The sequence below is a fragment of the Pteropus medius genome, unplaced genomic scaffold, assembly GCF_902729225.1.
Source record: "Pteropus medius unplaced genomic scaffold, Ma_sr-lr_union100, whole genome shotgun sequence".
Lineage (NCBI taxonomy): Eukaryota > Metazoa > Chordata > Mammalia > Chiroptera > Pteropodidae > Pteropus > Pteropus medius.
In genome coordinates, this window is record NW_024352004.1 from 1,547,134 (window position 1) to 1,560,351 (window position 13,218).

General features: G+C 46.1%; 1 protein-coding gene across 1 annotated transcript; it reads left to right on the forward strand.

Annotated features, from left to right (window-relative positions):
• The first annotated feature begins 3,053 nt into the window (after positions 1–3,053).
• RPRML (reprimo like) lies at positions 3,054–3,836 on the forward strand. The gene has a single exon (XM_039846854.1). It carries the CDS (start codon positions 3,303–3,305, stop codon positions 3,663–3,665), a length of 363 nt encoding a protein of 120 aa, XP_039702788.1. The 5' UTR covers positions 3,054–3,302; the 3' UTR covers positions 3,666–3,836.
• Positions 3,837–13,218: the final 9,382 nt, after the last annotated feature.

Consider the following 13,218-nt stretch of genomic DNA (forward strand, 5'->3'; position numbering starts at 1 on the left):
TTCTAAGGGCCAGGAATCAGGAAGCAGCTTAGCTGGGTGCAGCAATGAATGACTAATACACGTACCTTCCAGAGTTACGATAAGAATTAAGAGTTAGTGCACATCAAATAGCAACCAGACTTGCCAGCAAAGGTAGGAGGGAGAAGCAGAAGGAGGGAGCACTGGATAGAGAACACCTGGCTGGTTCCAGGCCAGGCAGGCACCCCACTCTTTCACTCTGGGAGTCGGGAGGGGGAGTATGAAAGACTGAATACAAACAGATAATGTCCAGACCATATATAAAAATAGAACTGTGATCCGCTACCTGCAGAAACAGCCAAGAAACCAATCACAGCTGCTATAGCAATCAGCCAAAATGGCCAGGCTTTGATCAACAACTGACAGCTTCCCTAATTTTTCTCATACTTCTAATATAGAGAGAAAGTCAAAAATGCTCCCCTAACCAATCACATCAGATGCCCTGCTTCAAGTTAGCCCACTTCCACTGTCCCCCTGCCAACAGCCTCTAATCAGAGCACATCTGAATCTTTCCCTTTTTTTCTGCCATAAAGCTTTCCCACTTCTCTGCCTGCTTTTGAGCATCTACCAAACTCAAGTGATGGTGGCCGACTCCCTTGCTGTAGCGAGTTCTGAATAAATAGCTTTGCATGTTTTCATTTGGATAGTTTTTATTTCCACAAGCCCAAATTCTCTCTCTACCTTCCTGCTCCCAGGGAATAGACAGTATCTTCCTCTCTCCCTAGGTATCCAGATGATGGAAGAGAGCGGGGACAGGAATAATTGAGAGTGTAGCTTTGGAACAGGACAGATCAGGACTCAGATTTTGGTTCTGATGTTTAACTAGCTGTGTGGTCTTGAGTAAGTCAATCAACCACTCTAACTTCTGTTTCCTCATGTCAAGGAGACAATCCAGTGGAACTCAAGGGCTGGTGTAAGAATTCCGCAAAGTAGTATATTTGATTCATTGAGTATATAATAGATGCTTAATAAAGGAAAGACCATCAGCCTCTTCATAGCCTCTTGCAGGGGTAGGCAGGTCCCTGTACCCTACTTTTACTCACGCTACCTTTTTCTGTGCAGTAGACAACCTGACCTCAGCTGGACAGAGTCAAGGGCATGGACTCCAAGTCAGAGGATGGTCTCAGGAGAAGAATGGACAAAGGACATAACAAAGTCAGAGGATGGTCTCAGGAGAAGGATGGACAAAGGACATAACAAAGGAGCATTTCTCTAAAGGAATCCAACTGGTCAAAAGCAGAGGACAAATGTCTGGGCCAGGTACCTGTCGTCATCCTGTCTGTCCTGGTTCTAAGAGGTGGTCAGAGGAGACTGCTGCTCAGAAAACTCTGAGTGCTCTTGTGCCAGGCTGCTTTCCTAGGACTGAGGAGGATAAGCCAATCGCGCGTGTGTGTGTGTGTGTGTGTGTGTGTGTGTGTCTATGCATGTGCATCAGTTTCGTCATCTTTAAAATGAGAAATCTGATAGCTTCCCAGGACACACATGCACACGCATGAATTGGTGTTCTGCTAATGGTGGGTGCGCGGGGTGGTGGCTTTGAGATGATCGAATGCTGGGGGCATCCTGAATCCCCTCACTCTAATTTGCCAAACCCTTTCCATCCACTTCTCTCTCTCTCCACCGCTACCACTGGAATCCAAGTCTACAGCCAGCATCTTTTGTCTGGATTATTGCAAAGCTCCCTAAATGCTTTCCTTCCACAAAAATCAAAGAATGCAAATTGACACAAAGGTGAGAAACCATCCCCTATCCCATAAACTCCGGCATAGATTTTTAAAATAATGACAATAACCAGGATTGGAGGCAATGTCCTCTTTCCCACAGGACTGGAGTGTAAACTGGTCCATTTCTGGAGAACAATTTGGTAGGATATAATTTTTTGATTCTACGGGTCCATTTTTCCAAAATGTAATATAAGTAAAACATTACAGTTTCTGCACAAAGACTTTGTTACAAAGCTCTTCGTAGTAATATTTCTGATGCAAAAGTGGGGGCGGGGGCGTGAACAACTCTAATATCCTGAAATAGAGACCTCGGTTGAACATGTAGATGTCTACAACTTGGAACACCATTCCTTCACTAAAAACGATGTTACAGTAGTTCTCAAAGTGTGGTCAGCAAGAGCAGCATGAGCATCCCCTGGCAATTTGCTAGAAATGCACATTCTGGAGACCCACACCAGACTTACTGATTCAGAAGCTCTGGGCTGGGCCCAGCAATCTGGGTTTTAACAAATCCTCCTGCAGTTCAGAAGCACTATTGTAGATGAATATTACAATGAAAAGATGTACTGTTAAATGACGAAAGGTTACAAAACGCCATGTATGAATATGGCATCTCTATTTTGAGTATATGTGTATAGAGAGACACAGAAAAAGGCCCAGACTTTGTACTAAGGTGGTAACATCGGCACCCACTGGAGAGCAGGATAATGAGGTTTTAAACTTTTCATTTTGCTAACCCATAGTTTCTAGCTAGTTTACAAAAAAATGAAGGGAGAAAGAAAAACCCCAATAATTTATTTTTAAATTAAAAAAAAAATCAAATGGGGCAGGATGAGGGTGGGGTGGGAAGGAAGCAGACAGCTCTCCTCGGCTCGACTGCCTTTAGTTCGGGTGAAACGCGGAGGACCAGGGAAAGGCGGCACCGGACAGGTTCGGGCGACCCAGGGCCACGGCCCCAAAGAAGAGAAAGGGGAAAGGGATAACAGCTACTCCTCTGATGTCTAGGATGACTTGCTAGGACTTAGAGAGAGAAGAGATGTGGGTAGGCTTCAGGAAATCTCGGAATGGAAGCCTTGGGGAGATTTTTCCAGCTCAGAACAGTCCGCGGCTGCCCCGAGGGGCACGACCTTCGCCGCCCGAGGGCAGAGCTGCGGGGGTCTCCAGATCCCTTCCAGCCTTGGGACTTTGCGGGTGCTGCGCTCGCTCCCCAGAGCCGCGGCAGATCCGGGGGCAGGGGGAGGGGAAAACCAGAGAGAAGGGGCGGGGCCGTTGCTAGGGGAGGGGCGACGGGGCCCGGGAGCCCTGCAGCAGGCGACGGCGACACGCGCTTCGCTCTCCCGCTCCGTCTTCCGCGCCGCCTGTTGCTCGCTCCTCCTGGCTGCCGCTTCCCGCCCAGTGCCCAGGGACAGGCGACGCGAGAAGGTGCCAGCGCTCGGGCAGCCTCCGTCTTCCTCCTATCCCGGCGCACAGGTGGACCCGAGCGTCTCCCAGGGCGCGGACGCCGGCGAGCCTCGCTGTGCGCCCCGGGCTGCGCGCCGAGACCCCCGGCGGCGAGCGGCTATGAACGTGACCTTCCTGAACCACAGCGGCCTGGAGGCGGCGGGCGGTTTGGGCGGCAGCGGCGCGGCCGCCCTAGGGAACCGCAGCCACGGGCTGGCCACGTGGCTGGGCTGCTGCCCCGGGGGCGCGCCGCTGGCCGCCAGTGACGGGGCTCCGGCGGGGCTGGAGCCCGACGAGCGTAGTCTGTGGGTGTCGCGCGTGGCGCAGATCGCTGTGCTCTGCGTGCTGTCGCTCACCGTGGTCTTCGGCGTTTTCTTCCTGGGCTGCAACCTGCTCATCAAGTCGGAGAGCATGATCAACTTTCTGGTGCAAGAGCGCCGGCCCTCCAAGGACGTGGGCGCCGCCATCCTGGGGCTCTACTGAGCGCCGCCGCCTCGGCCGCCCTCGCCGGCGTCTCTGGAAGGACACAGAAGGGAGGCCAGGACCCTCGGCCCTTCCCCGGGCTCTGCGCGAGAAGCAGCGGCGCGCCGCGGGCGCCGGGTCCGGGACACTGTGGGACTCCAGGCGGCGGTGCGGCAAGGGACTGCCACACCCGGTTGCGTCCTGTGTGCGCTTCAGCTTTGGGGGAGGGGCGGGCGGGAGGAGGATGAGTTCTTAATCGTTTTTAAAAAAAATAAGCGTGGGGCAATATGGGAGAGGCTGTGAGATGCAACTGGGCGCTGTGGTCACTCGCGTGGGAGATTTGTGTGATGTAGGAGGGGGCGTTACGAGCAGTGGGGGGACATTGTTGACGAGTCAGAGTAGCCGGGCTTTTTGGCCTGATTTTGCATTTGTAAAGGAATCTTGTAATAAAACTGCAGCCGTCGGGCTTCTGGCCCCTTCCCATCCAAGCCTCTGTGGGGTGTGTACTGGAGTGTGTGTTGGCAGGGGAGCGGGGAGGGTGGGCGGTGTGTACCCTAGCGGCAAGCACTTTAAGCCTGTCACCGGACGCCTGGCCGCGGGACTGGTGGCCGTCGGGGCAGGTTCGGGGCTCCTGAAGCCCCACTCGGAAGAGGAGAAAAGGAACCGTTTCCTCCACTGGCAGCCTGTCGCGGAGCCACGAGTCCTGCAGGGTGGCCGGCCAGCTGGTGAGATTAATTAAATCCCGGAAATTTTAACCTATTCAGTGAGATAAAAACAAAAAACAAAACCCAAACAACAACAACACCACAAAAAACATTAAGTCCAAAAAGGGAAAACAGCAAAATTAATACGTCAGGGGGGTGAACAGATAAAATTTAAATTGGGGAGAACTAGATCTAGTTAAAAATTAAATTATACAGCCCAAAGCCCCATCTCAGGGCTTGTTTTGACCCCACCCTTGTAGAAGGAAGGTGAGTAGATTCTAAAGTGCCCTTGGCTGAAGGGAGGGACTAGGTAAGCTTGGGAGAGGACTTTGTGGTGCCAGGATCCAGTACCTTTAAAATGGAGAAAATAACCTCCAATGCTGCCTGTGTTCAGGATTTGGAACCTCCCATTGTAAGATGTCTCCTGCTGCTCAAATCCTGGCATCTCTTGGACGTGCCAAATTTCCTTAAAGCAGTGATGAGTAGTAAGAACCTTGGTGCTTACTGGCCAAGGGGGAGTGGCTGGCTCTGCTGTCTGCAAGTGTCTGGCCAGGGGGAGAGCTGAAACTGGGACGTGGGAGAGAGAAAGCTGGGCTTTGTAGTCTGCCTACAAATATCCTCTTGGCCCTAGTGCCAGTCCCACTCTGGCATCTGGGTGCCTGGAAGATTTTGAGGGGAGAGCTCTAATGGATTTTTCCCTCTCCTCTCTTGAGAGTGAAGGTTAACGAGAAGGAAGATGGCTGAGCCTCACTTGGTTATGGGAAGAGAAGCAAAGGGAACAGCATCTCATGTCTTCAGCAATAGTTACATATGAGGAAAGAGAAGAGTATCTCAACAAAAGCGTAAATGGTCACTGACTATGAAGGATCTAGAATCTTCCTAGCTCTTGAGCCCACCTGTGTAGTTAGAATCCCACCTCAGTCTCAGACCGGGGAGAGTTCCATCAGTTAGACAGATCAGGCCAGTAAAGGCCAAGGGCCAGAGACTACTTATAAAGTGTCTATGGGGCAAAACTCTCAATGTGAAGAAGGCTCTATTATTGATGGTTTGATGTGACTTGCGTGTGGCTCAGCCTGATATGGAGAGAGAAGCCTTTAATGATTTGGGCAACCTGGGTATCTGGCTTCGTGTAGCACGGGTATCTGGAGCCTGGGCTGATCCAGTGGCCTGGAGAATGCAGCTCAGACGGTTGTAGGTGTTCAGGTAAAACCCCAAATCCCTGGAAAATATCAGGAGGAGCAGGGAGTTAGACATTTTTCTGGCTGACCAGGTTGTAGGAAACACTATGAGAACTTCTAATAAAATGGATCAGCTGCTAATTGTGACTGGACTGAGAGGAGGAGATTCAAGAGTTAAGTTTCCTGAATTTGCTGAAAAAAGAAAGCCTTAGTGGGAAGCTTTGCCAAATTTTCTCAGTGTAAAAAAGAAAAAGGACAATGAAGACAAGTCTGTATACTAACATGCATGTTTGTGCCCTCCATCCCATGGCTAGTACAACCACGTATACATGTACACACACCCTGGCACACTCAGGGGCACTCGGGCATGAGTGTCTGTCCATGCAGGCGCACACAAAGATGGGCTCAAGTCTCAAGGAGGGAGACAGGAAGTGTGAATGGGGTCCCCGGAAGAGGTGGAGGGTGAGATGTAGCCCATCTCAGTTCTCCCCAAGCCCTGATGGCCCACAGTATGTTTACTGAGCTGTCTTATATAAACTGTACGGTGGGGGTGGGAACACCGAGTTACAGGAGTTACATAAGAGCTGATGAGACATAGTGCTCCAGGGGAGGCCAGACTGGATCAGAATCTTGAACCTGAGGCCTAGTGTGGAGGAAGGAGTGGGGGCTTGGTTCTACAAAGCACTCCGCCCCCCAACTTGGGCTGGGAGAGCTCTTCCAACAAGGCCTGCTCAGGATGCAAAGGCCAAATCTCTGAAGGTATTGCATTCAGAAGAGAAGTCTTGGACCTTGGTCTTTAAAATCCTAGCTGCTCTGCTTCCTAGTTCTATGACTCTGGGGGAAGTAATTTAACCTCTCTGTGCCTCTGTTTCCTCTTCTATAAAATGAAAGCAATGAAACCCATAGCTCTCACGAGATGATATGTGTATAGTTGTCAACACAGTGCCTGGCATATAATAGACACTCGATAAAGATAATTATTATGATTATTGTTATTGTTGTTTGTTGTATGAATACTTTCTCAGGAAAACACATTTTTCTTTGAAATGGGATTCCTGGACGGAAAAATAGTAATTCATATTTGCAAAGCATTTTGTAGTTTTCAAAGCACTTTTATAAGCAGAACAAAAATAATGTATTGCATCACTAATGTGCCAAGTGCTGAGCTCCCACCCCTGGGAGGAAGGTTTCATTACTACTCCCATTTTGTGGATGAGGAAACTGAGGGGCAAAGAGGTTGCACAGTTAGGATGAGGCAGAGTAGGAATCGACCCTGCTTGTGTGACTTGTTTTCACTCTACATGATCTCGTTTGCTCTCCACAACAGCTATGTGGGGAAGAGCAGAGATTCTCTCATTTGCATGTTTATAGCAGAGGAAACTAATGTTCAGTTTAATGGACTTGCCAAGTTCATTCATTTCACTTGTATCTATTGCAAATCTGGGGTGAACAAGCGGATGGCAGAGCTAGAGGCTCGCCAGGCCTGCGGCCCCTGAAGCCCCATGTGCTTCCGTTGCACCTCAGGGCCACTTGTCCTGGGGTGGGGAGAGCTGGTTCCATGGGTCTCAAGGACTGGGTTGAAACCTTCACTTACCTTCCTCTGAGTCAGAGAAGGAATTTCTGGGGTCAGATGTCCACATTAGCAAGATGTGCCCTGGAATGGGGGAGAGTAAGGAGGGCTTACACCACAATATCCACTTACTTTCCCACTTGTTTGAATGCATACACACACACACACACACACACATTTTATACAAAGGACCTGAGTGGGATTTCTGAGTAGCATCTCTTGAGTGCAGCTCATAATCCTCTTATCAATCAAAATCACACCAGGTATGTGTGCTGTCCGGGCAGGGCTTTAGAATGAGTCCCATGTCTGTTGGGATGCTGGAGGGGAGGGAGGCGGTACTGAGAGACAGGGTTGGGTTATTTTTTCCTAATGATTTCCCAACAGGATGGGATGTTTAGATGTGTCCACGGTGGCAGCATGCATCATCCCATAGTTCTGTTTTGTTCAAGAATGATGAGGAAAAGCTTGGATCTGGAGTGGAGGAAGATGGGGGGACGTCTTTGGAGGTCTCCTTCCCCCAATTCCTTATTCATAGGTATTCGCCCAGCACCTGACATATGCAGGGTGCTCTGTGAGACTTTGTGAGGACTGGAGAGGAACAGCAGAGAGAAACACAGAAGAGTCCACCACTGGGCCATGCCACTTACCCCGAGCTAAAGAATGCCCGTCACACCCAAGACAGGCCTCTTCCTGTGGCTCTGGTTCTGTAAGGCCACAGCAATATCCATCTTCCCAGTCACCTAGCAGAAATCATGTCTGACTCTCCCTTTCTGTCTACTGTTCTGGTTTAAGCTCTTGTGATTATTGCTTGGGCTGTGCTAGAGCCCCCTAATGGTCTCTGGGCCAACCCACTTCCCCTTCCCTGATCCCCCTTTACTGCCACCAAAGTGATCTGTCTAAAACACAGATGGCATCATGTCACTCCCCTCCTCGGTAACCTGTAATGAGGGGTATTGCCTGCAGAATGGTCCAAATGTTTGAGCTGGTGTTCAAGACCTTCTAGGGGATGTTTGAAACTATGCCACCCCACTTTCCAGCATTTATCTCTATGCCCCTGTGATCCAGCCCCTAAATCTTACCCTGAAAATGCTGTAGAGTTCACACTCCATGCCTTTGCTCCCATGGGCACAAACTGAATTATAATGACCTCTATCACATATCTCAACACAATCTTTTTACATCTATATAACAACAGTTAATGTTTATTGAACCTTTCTATGTGGTAGGCTCTTTTCATGTATTAACTGTTAAGAGGTGGCTTCTACTACCATCCTTATTTTACATTTGAGGAAACTGAGGCCCAGTAAGATTGAGAGATGTGTCTGAGGTTGAATAGTCAATAAGTGGAGTTGGCATCCGGACCCAGTCAGACTGGTTTCTGGGCTCATACTCTTAACACCAGGCTACACTGCTTCCATGCACAGCATGTGTCTTGCTCTGCATTGTGTCATGATTACTGGTGTCCATGTCTGTCTCCTTCAATATATTACCCTTGGGGACCAGAAGTGTCTTCTCTGTGTGTGTATTTTTGACAGCATCCAGCATGATGCTTTCTTCAGCTTAAGAACACCACAAACCTTTGTGGAATTGAAGACAAAGCCCCTGCTTTCAAGGGATGTCATGAATCATAGGGATCAAAGACATGTAATCTAATAAACAAAACAGAAGGAGGGTGAGCATCCTCTCCAGTCAAATGCAAATAAAATTCCATGAGAATAATTTTCCTTTTAGGTACTAATTAGCATACTTGCTTTTTAGAGAAGATCTTCCACATGTCAGGAATGGTGTGAAACATTTTTCATATTTTATCTCGTTATCTTTTCTGATTTTTTTCATAACCCATATCTAATAACTCCTGCAAGGCAGATACTGTCACCTCAGCTTAGGAAAACATGACTCAAATTGCTTAGGTCACTCATCTAAAACCACAGCTAATAACCGATGGAACCGGAGTTCAAATTAAAGTCTATCTGAGTTCAGAAGGTATTTGGAAAGTGAATAGCTGGTACATTTCATACTTTTAATTGAAATTTTCAAATAAAACCATGCCTTGAGTTTTATTTCATTGTTTGGGATGGTCGAGGAATATTTTTGTGAGCACTTCTCACTTTTCTTTGCTGCGGAATGTAATGGAGACTCCTCAATCATGAAATAATACGATTATTGATGATGAAGATGAAGATGATGAAAGAAATGACCCACCACCATCATTAGACAGACTCTAAGTTGACAAGTAAGTTATTATAAACACTAAAAGTAGAAAGAGGCGAAGGTTGGGTCAAGATGGTGGCAGGGTGCTAGGGAGAATACAGGAGAAATTATTTATGACCATTGTGAGCTAAAGGCACATTGAGCTGTGAAGATTAGGAGAGGTTTGTAATGGCAGTGAGATGGCAGAGCTGCTCCCAAAGATGCTTTGGGTCCTTAATGCCAGTGCCACAGCCCCTGTTCACCTGGAACCTGCCTTGTTGTGTTCCTGATTGTGGGCTTGGCTAATGAGATACTCTACTTCTAAAAATGTGATTTCATATTAATTTTTCTACAATGTACATATGAGGAGTCACATTTGTACTTACCGGAAGGGTGGAAAACTCCAATGAATTGCCTGAAATGAGGTTGCCGTAGTAACTAAACTGTTCCTAAAAGGCCACAGGAGCTTCCTATTTTCCCTTATCTTGGGAAAGTAGGAAGCTCCTGTCAAGGACTTGCAGTTAGAGGCCAAGTCACAGACCTTTCCATCAGGGCTGGATGCTCTTTCAGCTTCTTTTTACTTCTTTTTCTTTTCTTTTCTTGCCATCCCAAAAGGCAAGAAATGTATATTTTGGAGACCTTTATTCAGGCTCTGGCTGCGCCACCGAGAAGTCATGAGAACCAGGTATCTATCTGAAGGCCCTGAAAATGTAGAGGAAATGGGCTACCACCCCCTATCCCCAATCTTTACTGACTTGCCATGTGACATTGAACAAGTCATTTATCTCTTCCTGGGTCCCCTCCTGTGCAAAGTGAGGGGCTGGACTAGATGGTCTCTAAGATCATTCCAGTACTTTCCTCTCCTATGACTTTTTCTTTGTCTTGCTGGGCAACCAGCCTCCCCAGTAATGGGCCAGCTGAGCTGTCCGTGGTGCTGAACACCAGCTTTGGCACTCTTGGGCCATGCCCTGTTCTCAATAGATCCTGGCTGTTCTCAGCACTCCTGGAGATTGCTCGACTTGTCACCTCCATCGAGTCTAGGGACCTTTTTGCAGCTAGAGAGGAGACTTCAGAGAGCCTTGGAATTCAGAGAGCACTGGAAGAGAAATCTGGAGATGTGGCCCTGGTCTGCCTCTGACACTTGCTCTCACTGGGTTTTTGATGAAGACACATCTCCTCTGTGGATGTTTGCTTTCTCATCTACAAAACTGAGGTAGGGACTAAGATGATTCCTAACACCTGATGGTCCAAGAAGGGTCTTGGGAGCTTGACTGAGTTATGAGGGAGAGGAGAGCCCATAAAGATTCAGCCATTCCCGACTTGTCCCAAAGCTCAGGCTTCACTAGTGGTGACAAATGGTGGAGAACAAAGCACACTTCCTTGTGAGAAACATGTGTTCTTTCGTCTGGAAAAAAAACAGGCAGTGAGCAGATGTAGCATTTACATTTTCTCAAATGACAACTGAACACTGAGGATGATTAGTGCTTGTTTTGAATTGTGTCATACTATAATAAAATCCTCAACTTATATCATCTGCCTACTTATCGGATCACCTTCCCAGAATCCGCTTCACTTCTCAGTAGCACAGGATGAAAAAGACAAAGAAGGGAAAGCTCAAAAGGAGCTCACACCAGAAGGGACACAGATATCGTGATTTGCTCTGCAATATCTCATGTTTTCTCTCTTCAGCTCCACCACTTGGCCACATAATATGATGGCTGGGAGTGTGGAGTCTATGATGAAGGGTTCTTGATTTAAGCCCTACTTCTGCTCCTTATTAGCTGTAAGACATTCTTTCCAAGTCTTGGTTTCTTCATTTGTAAAATGGAGGTTAATGACACATACCTCTAAGTATTGTTGAAAGGATTAAACATCATCATTTATGAAAATGATTAGCAAGCACAGTGTCTGGAACACATTTAAAGTTTTGGTTATCTACAGCTGTATAACAAACTACCCACAACACTTTATAATTTAAATAACCATTTTATTGTCTCTCATGATTCTGTGGGTCAATTGGGCAGCTATCGATCAACTGGGCAGTTCTTCTGCTGTATGTGATGTTGGCAGGAACTGCAGCCATCTAGGGATTGACTGACTAGAGTGTCCAAGCCTGGCACTTGGCAGAGAGGGCTGGAAGGCTGGACTCGGCTGGGATGGCTGGACCTCTCTCTTCTCCTGACAGTCTCACGGCAACTCCTCCATGTGGCTTCACCACATGCTCTCTATAGCAGGATAACTGTACTTATTACATGGCAGGTTTCCTCCCAAAAGTGCAAAAGCAGGCGTTTCCAGGCCTTTATAAAGCTTAAGCTCAGAATTGGCATATTTTTCTCTTTTGCCATGCCCTATTTATTAAAATGAGTTATAGGTCCAGTCCAGATTCATCGCGGGAGAAGAAACTAAAAGGGTATGAATACTGGGAGGCATGGTTCACTGGGGACTATCTTTGGAAACCAATTACTACATTGGTCAATACATTGTTTTTATTATTGGAATTCCAAGTATGTTCCACTCTCTTGATCCACTTCTAGAAATGTCATCTTTCGTTAGGTTTGCACAGTTATTGAACAAGTATTTGTTGACTCTCTAGAGTAATTTAGAGTCATGTGGTCACCACTCTAACTGTAGTCCCTTAGGATGGGTGTCATGTTTCTGTTTTCTTCCACATCACCTATCAGGCCTAAGACAGGGCTTTGCATACAGTAGGTATTAAATAAAGCCTGCACATTTTCTTGGGTATTAATATTTCTATACCAGCTTTATTTTGGTTAATATTTTCTTTACCTTTTCTTCAACCTTTTCCTTGCAAGTTTTTAGTGTCATTAAAGTTGAGGTACATAAAATATGGCTGGATTTTTTAAATGTAATCTTTTACTGGCACATTTTGCCTGTGTTCATTTATTGTGATCAGTAATATATTTGGACTTATTTAGTGTTGTTTTTACCACTCTTTTTATTTGCTCCTTTTTTCCTTCTTTCAGGCCTTCTGCTGCTTTAGAGGATAGGCATTTTATTTTTCTGTTCTGCAGTTGGTTACTCTTCAATTTTTAACAGCATTCTTGATGAAACAGTCTGAAAACAAGAACTTCAAAACCCTGATTATCTCTTCTACCTACCAAGTTATTTTTATTTTTGGTCTAGCAGTTTATTTCTACCTTGTTTTTTTTTTTAAAGACTCTCCCCAAAGTAGTCATTATAAATATATATTTTTTTAATTTTAATTTTTAAATTTACATATAGTAAAATTCACTTTTTTGGTGTGCAGTGCTATGAATTTTCACAAATGCTTAGAATATATAATCATCAACACAATCACCACACAGAACAGTTCTAACAAACAAACTTCCTCACACTGCCACTCTTTAGTCAAACTCTCCTTCCTTCCCTTAACCCCTGACAACCACTGGTTTGTTCTCTGTCCCTATGGTTTTTCTTTTCCAGAATGTCAAATAAATGAAATCATATGATATGTTGCCTTTTCAGTCTGGCTTCTTAACTTAGTTTAATGCATCCATATTGCTGCATGTATAAATAGTTCATTCCTCTTTATTGCTGAGTAGTATCCCGTTGCATGATTGTATCACAGGTTTTTTAAAATTAAATTTTTACTTTTATCTATCTCCAGTTGAAGGACATTGGGGTTATATCAGTGTTTGGTGGTTATGAATAAAGCCAACATAAACATTCATGTAGAGTTTTCATGTGTATGTGTGAACACATTTTCATTTCTCTTGGATAAATACTCAGGAATGGGACTATTGGGTCGTAAAGAAAATGTAGACAGAACTCTACAAGAAACTGTCAAACTGAAACTGAAGAAGAAACAAATAAATGGAAGCATATACCGTACTCATGGGTAGGAAGAATCAACATCATTAAAGTGGTCCTATTACCCAAAGCAATCTATAGATTCAATGCAATCTCTATCA

Bases quoted from the DNA above. Each gene is read 5' to 3' on its own strand.
- RPRML (XM_039846854.1), top strand. From the start codon at position 3,303: ATGAACGTGACCTTCCTGAACCACAGCGGCCTGGAGGCGGCGGGCGGT.